Genomic DNA, 6986 nt, shown 5'->3' with positions numbered 1-6986 from the left:
TTTAGACAGGCCCCTTTGTTGGGTTTCCCCCAAGCCGGTGACGTCATACCCGACGCGTCGCGTTCAGCCGGGCAAGTCTAAACTCGACCATGACGAAGAGAATAGCCTTAAAATGAAACTCGAATATTTATCACTATCCAATCAGGGAGTGATCTGTGTGTTATACAGCCAATGAGGTAACAGGGGATAAGTGTCTCGAGCGATTACATTAAGTAAATCTCTATGTTTTGTGTTATTTTAAAAGTTAGCATCTCTCGTTCGTGCCTTTAATCAGTATGGCTTCATCAGCTGAATGCAATTTCACAGCTTCCTTTCTTCAAGACATAGGGCTGTCACAATTATATGAAAGCAGGTTTTTATCGCAAGGGTTCGAAAACTTCATAGATATGGTTTTAATTGACGGTAAAGACTTGGATATTTTAGATGTCACACAAGAGCACAAGGACAAAATACTAAAAGCCGGTAAGTTGGTAATGAAAATTTTCTGACTCTCTTTTGCTACACTTGAGTTCACTTATTTTGACCCCTTAAAAAATTGTTCCTTAGTCAAAATTACATGTAGTTATTTAGTAAGTTAAAAGTTAAAAGATCGCATTAATGTTAATCTACTCGCTGTAAACCAATAGTTATCGGGAATCCCTCATTAAAAAAATTACGGTCTCGGCTCTTGGGGAAATTCTAAAATTCAAAAACGAAAATACTACATTGGGATTTTTTTCCCCTTTATACCATATCCGAGGGAATTTTATATGTCATCAGTACTGTATTAAAGACTTGCAAATGGTATCACATATTGACGAACTTTCCCGTAAGAATTAAACTTTCCAAACTACCGAATGAGACATATAAAAGTGCTTCTAAATGGGTTTTGTAATTGATATATTTGATTAGGAGCGTTGAATGGTGCTTGAGAGGGTTTTTTGGATCGTTTTCGCGTGGGTGTTTAGAAAGCACATTTTAAAGGGGAAATTTTTGGTTTAATTTATGGAAAAAACACACTCCCGTGATTTTTGTTTGAAGATTGTTTTCGTGATATCAGAGCGTAAAATAAATATTATCAGAATCTTAAATAGAAAGTGGGTTCAGAGAGTTTTCCATTTTAAAAGACTGACTTGAGCTGACACCTCGGAAAAACGACTCAGAAACGAACGTGGTTAAAAATGTAGTATTTTTTGGGGGAAATTACTCAACCCACCAATCTAATAGCTGTATTGTAGCATTTTCTTGGTTTTGCTTTTGTTTTCTGGTCACCCTGAAATCGTAATGTTTTCAAAAAATGTTTTTATATTGTTCAATGTTTAATATATATGGACCATGTGCTTTCATCGACCGCATGTCCAAGAATGTGACATCATATGTGATGAGCCTTTTCAGGCCAGCCATCGCGGATATAATCTTCGTGATTTCAGAAAAATTACTGAGTCGTCTCCTGATAAAGCACATGCTTAATTCTTTCCGAAACTGTAATTTTAGTGTGATAAAAAAAAACCTTTTTTCTAGTAGAAATGACTCGTCGCTTTTGGAAGCAAAATCCGCGCCATTCCGGTGTTTGGCAAAACTCATAACTGTAGCTCAAAAAGAATCTTTTGCGTCTTCAATGAGCTTTCATGCTCGGGATGGAAGGCTGGCCACTCTAGGAAGAAGCTGGATAAATTTAGGAGTATTCGATTTTAAAAGGACTTCCCTAGATTTCTGTTTGGAGGGGCAAATAATGAACAGACTGTATATGACAATCTAAGCTGGGCTACTGAGTATCAATAAGCTCTGTGCTGGTGCTGCTGTGGTGTGATACAGTGTTGTGAGGTATAACTGGGTGGTGCTGTCAGTAGATCTAGGCCTACGCTTCATTTTCTTTACCCTGTGTTGTCACAAGTACTGTTTGCTGTCAGTGCTGTGTTGTGCTATGTACCAAGGTTTTGTGATTGGTGTCATTAATATAGTGTACTGTATGTATACATTGTTTTGTGATGAGTTGTGTACTATATGCTTTTTGTTTTGTGATGCTCCCTTGTGCTGTACTGTGATGCGAATTTTCGTTTTTTTTTTTACTGCTGTTTTGTGTACTTTATGGTGTGTACCATTTCCTATATCTACTATGTGCTTTTCTTTCTTTTTTTTAACAATGACATGCTGTACACCATAACAGTACAGCACACAGCATCACAAAGCATAACCTTATACAGTACACAAAAAAGCACAACTCATCAAAAGATAATAACACAACAGTAAAGTACGTTGCATCACAAACATGACCTTACATACACACAACACAGCACAACTCATCAAAAGATAATAACACAACAGTAAAGTACGTTGCATCACAAACATGACCTTACATACACACAACACAGCACAACTCATCAAAAGATAATAACACAACAGTAAAGTACGTTGCATCACAAACATGACCTTACATACACACAACACAGCACAACTCATCAAGAGATAATAACACAACAGTAAAGTACGTTGCATCACAAACATGACCTTACATACACACAACACAGCACAACTCATCAAGAGATAATAACACAACAATACATGAAGCACATTCTGGCTTGTGCTGTAAACTATGTTGCAGTTTGATGTGAGTTTGCTACTTTTTACTATGGAATGGTTTTTTGGTTGTCTTATGGTTTGTACATCAAATTAAGGGTAAAATAACTGACTGCAGGCAAATGCAATAAGAATAATGTGTTGTTTTGTTCCCTTGCAGTTGATGATCTGAGTGTAGATATGGTATTAAAGGCTTATAACCTGGAAAGCCACACCAAAAACTTTCATAAACAAAACATTAACACTGTAAAGGATCTAAAAAATACGAAAATAGAAGATTCATTGCTTGAAAAACTGGATATAAAGTCTGCAGGACACAGGAAGAGGTTGAGCATCTGTGGTAAGACTATAATGATTGGTTATTTATGATGATTGTACTAAATAGAGCTCTGCCTAATCGTTTGGCTTTGTGTTTGGGTGAAGTAATTTACTGTCTTTACATCACTCTGGTTATCTCTCAATCCATCCCTCCCCTCATTTCTCCCTTCCTTCCTTCCTTCCTTCCTTCCTTTCTTCTTTGCTTATTCTTTCTTCATGCTTCCTTCTTTCTTCCTTTCTTTTTCTTTCTTCCTTTCTTCCACCTTCCTTCCTTCCTTCCTTCCTTCCTTTCTTCCTTCCTTCCTTTCTTTCTTCCTTCACTCCTTCCTTCCTTCCCTCCTTCCCTCCTTCATCCTTGCTTCTATTCTTCTATCCATTCTTTCTTCCTCACTCCTTCCCATCTTTCTCCCCTTATTTCTCTGCCTTCTCTCTGTTTCTCAGTCTATCATCATTCCATTTATAATTCATCTATTATTTCTATTCATCATCTTCATCCACCAATCCATCCATCTTCACCCATCCAGTTATCCTTATACATCCATTCTATCCAACCATCAAGCTATCTTTCCACCCTTATTTAAGCATTATTTCATATATAAATGAAATTCGACGCTCATTTATCAATCCAATCTGTTTGTCTGCCCGCCCATCTGCGTGTTTGTCCATCTGTAATACATCTGCCTACTGAGCTGCAGCTTTCTCTACTGACAAGATTGTCTGCACTGAGCCCTGCTCCTTATCAGACAGGCTGTGTTTGTTAACAAAAAAATTAGATATTTTTTATATTTTCCTTAGTCCAGCTACTTCAAGCAAACAGAAATAGGGAAACGGAGATCTCGAAGCCACAAGAACAACTACCCTCACTGTCCCAAGCCACAATGCCATCTTGGCATCCTGATGCTGTGGCAATAGGCTACTGGAATAGGCCTTCCATTCTCCCCAAATTGTCTCACGATTTCCTTTGCGTCAAAGGATACTTAAAGTCAGGACTAGAAGGTAAAAGTGGTTTTATCCGTAAGAGTATTTATACATATGAACAACATGGATACCATACGGAAATTATAAAGGAAAACAAAAACGCGCGCCAAAACAATTTTCTAGTGCATTTTTCATGGATTTTTTCACTCGATTTAAACAATGCTGCACTAAAACTCGTCTCGCGTAACATCGCTTCAAGTAGTTCGTCCTTGTTTTAAGAGCAATTGATAGCAAGTAGCTAATAAATCTATGCCACGGGCTCTTGTTTCATGATCGAATTGAATTTAGGAGTTGATTTTTACGGAGAGAACTAGAGAATCCGGGGAAAAAGCCCTCGAAGCATGTGATGGCAAGTCCGGAGATCAAACCCATGACAACAGCGGTGAAAGGTGGCGTTGCGTTAGATGTCTAGCACAAAACTCACTTCTTAAGACTGTGAAAGACCCCTCCTTCCTGAACCATGAGAAAATAAGAAAGCCCATGCACGACTCAGTGCGCGTTTCATGTCCGTCATCTGGGGCGCGCAGTCGCCGCAAAGGTTGAAATCTCAGTATACGTACGCTTCAGATATCCATTTGCAGGATGGCGTCGTTTTAATACCACTACCGAAATGTTCCGCAAATTTTCTTTCTTATTCAAATTTGTATTTCCTCATGAGAATAGTAAGACATTGGTGCTAATTCCTGAAACAAAAGTTTGCAAGGGAGTCTGGTAGTGGTAGTAAATGATTCAATAATGCAGTGACCTATTTTCTTGATTATTCGTAGATTCAAATGAGTCAGAGTGTCTGGAGTTCCTGGTGGACAGTGCCAGTGATGTGGTAACGGCCAGAGAGGAAATCATCGAAAAACTGGGATTTAATTTCCTCCAACATGTCGAGAGTCACGGGGTTCACACCATAGCTGACAAACCTTTATATTCGGGATATATAAGACTGGGAAGAAGTGCCTGGATTAAGGTTGAGGTAAGCACGTGTATAGGACTTGCCAAACATTGGCTCTTGATACTGCAGTGTGTGTGTTTTTGTTTGTTTATTAATTCTTATTGCAAATGAGTTTTAGCATGTCTTTCTTAGGCAATAAAAAGAGAATATGAAGTAAGTACTTCATACTATCTTGGCAATAGAGGCTTTGCACCATCACGTGCCTACGCCAATAATACAGCTTGGACTGCCCGTGGTTAGATGTCAGAACAATTAAAATCCCTTTGCTCTTGGGAATTCAATTCTTTCTTCTGTAAAAGGTTGTATATATTGTTCCTGCCATCTAACATGGCTGCCGTTACGTGATGGTGCAAAACCCCTATATACTGATCATAGCTTGATTTTAAAAGATTGTTTCTTAATCTTGCAAGGTTCAGCCTGAGAAATACGAAAGCGTCGGATCGACAGTAATGAAGGAGTTTTTTCATTTCATCAATGGGAATTTTCACCAGTGGATCCCCAACTTTCACAGCCACATCACAGAAACACCACCTATAGGGAGAGAGTAGTTGACAATAGTTGAAAATAGCTTCTTCAACAAATGCATGCAAAATTGTGTATTATTTATAGGAACCGTTTATAATTTAAGGATATTGGGGTGCTATGTGGTTTTTGTTTTGTCAAGCAACAGTCAGGGGGGAGAGTTATTGTAAATAATTTTTAATACTGTAACCATTGATTGTATATATTCTGTCATTCTGTTGGGGAAAAAAAAAAAGGTTTCATCAGAGTGGAAATATGAATAGAGTGCATATCATAATTATATTCGTGAAAAAGTTAACTAACAAATTCGGTACAATTTATTGCACTTAAAGTTCTTCGTTCTACAAAATTAGTAAGAGGTTTAGTAGATCTCAGTATACCCTGAACCACTTACTGAATTTCGTGCAAAGTTTCACGAAAGCTAACGAAATAGTGTTTTTTTTTTTAAAACTCAGAATCCACATATAGCCCCTCAATCCATAAATTATAATCGGTTCCTAGGGATCTTTCATTCTCATTAGTAGAAAGAGAGGGAGAGTGAGAAAATGACTGAGATGAAGTTAAAAATGTGCCATTCATTGAGGGAAGGAGGTGGATGTTAAACAACGTGCCATTCCCTAAAGAATAAGATTGTTTGAGTGGTATCCATATTCTTGTGTCTTTTCATGCACGACCGTTAAACAAAGAAATGATACTCTTGAGAATGACACGTGGTTTAAAATGGGAAAACATTACGCCCAAGCTAATGAAAAGGTTTATTGGGGTTCCAAAATTTTAATCTTTTTCTCCTCCCTCCCATAAGGAATGAACGGTCCCTAAAAATGAATGGTTTTTATAATAAAATTTTCACTTAATTCTTATTATGAATTTTTACGAACATTCATATACACTTATTTCAATAAAGTTAGTCACCAAAAAACCTAGAAAGCTGAGATCACTGAGGATCATGGGAAACTTTTAATATCAAACAAGTAAAGCTTTTGATACAATTTGCAGCTTGAGGATGCTCAGAAGAGGTGAGACTGTAACTGGTAAAAGATCTAAAATCCATCAACAGTTATTAAAGCGGTTGAAACGCATGTAAAATGTAACTACCCATAATCCTTGTTGGTCTCAGCTTTGTAGCTTTTCAGGCGACTAAGAGGCTCGCAAACGTTATTGTTATACACTTAATTAATAGAAATGTTTTTTGCATTTTCTAATCATAGTTAATTGAGGGGAATTAACTATGTTCTAATATATAAGGCGCTATGCAAGGTGCTTTAAATTGATAAGCTAGCGAGGAAAGAGTGGAAAAGCAGGTTGTATGTTCACAACCTTTCCAGCTTTTCCTAGAACTTTAAAGGAAAAAATGTAGAACATTGATTGCTTAAAGAAAGTGATAGGTCAACCAAATCTTCCAACAAGGAATTGTGGGTAAAGTGACAACTCGTTCACTTCAAAAACATTTAGCCAGGCCTACTCTTGCTCTCCAAAAATGTATTGAATTTGAAAATTTATTATGTAAATATTTTATTCTATAAATCTTACCAAATTTTTATATTTTCACGCTTCATGATACAAGAACTGTTACTTAAGGTGAATAAATATATGAATAAAGTTTTGTGGATGCATATCGATAAAATTTGATAGATCAAGGGGAGGGGAGTGTACAGTGGAACCTCGTTAA

The 6986-nt window shown here is 37.2% G+C and overlaps 1 protein-coding gene across 1 annotated transcript; it reads left to right on the top strand.

The window, feature by feature from the left end:
* The first annotated feature begins 120 nt into the window (after positions 1-120).
* LOC116294563 (uncharacterized) lies at positions 121-6930 on the top strand. Its single transcript, XM_031702189.2, has 5 exons — positions 121-462; positions 2717-2896; positions 3670-3870; positions 4620-4816; positions 5206-6930. Exons 1-5 carry the CDS (start codon positions 276-278, stop codon positions 5341-5343), a joined length of 903 nt encoding a protein of 300 aa, XP_031558049.1. The 5' UTR covers positions 121-275; the 3' UTR covers positions 5344-6930.
* The last annotated feature ends 56 nt before the right edge of the window (positions 6931-6986 follow it).

This window comes from Actinia tenebrosa, unplaced genomic scaffold (assembly GCF_029948245.1).
Source record: "Actinia tenebrosa isolate PJP-AT-01 unplaced genomic scaffold, QUT_ActTen_1.0 PGA_scaffold7__59_contigs__length_16204524, whole genome shotgun sequence".
In the NCBI taxonomy this organism is placed as follows: domain Eukaryota; kingdom Metazoa; phylum Cnidaria; class Anthozoa; order Actiniaria; family Actiniidae; genus Actinia; species Actinia tenebrosa.
This window is presented reverse-complemented; position numbering and strand designations above follow the sequence as displayed.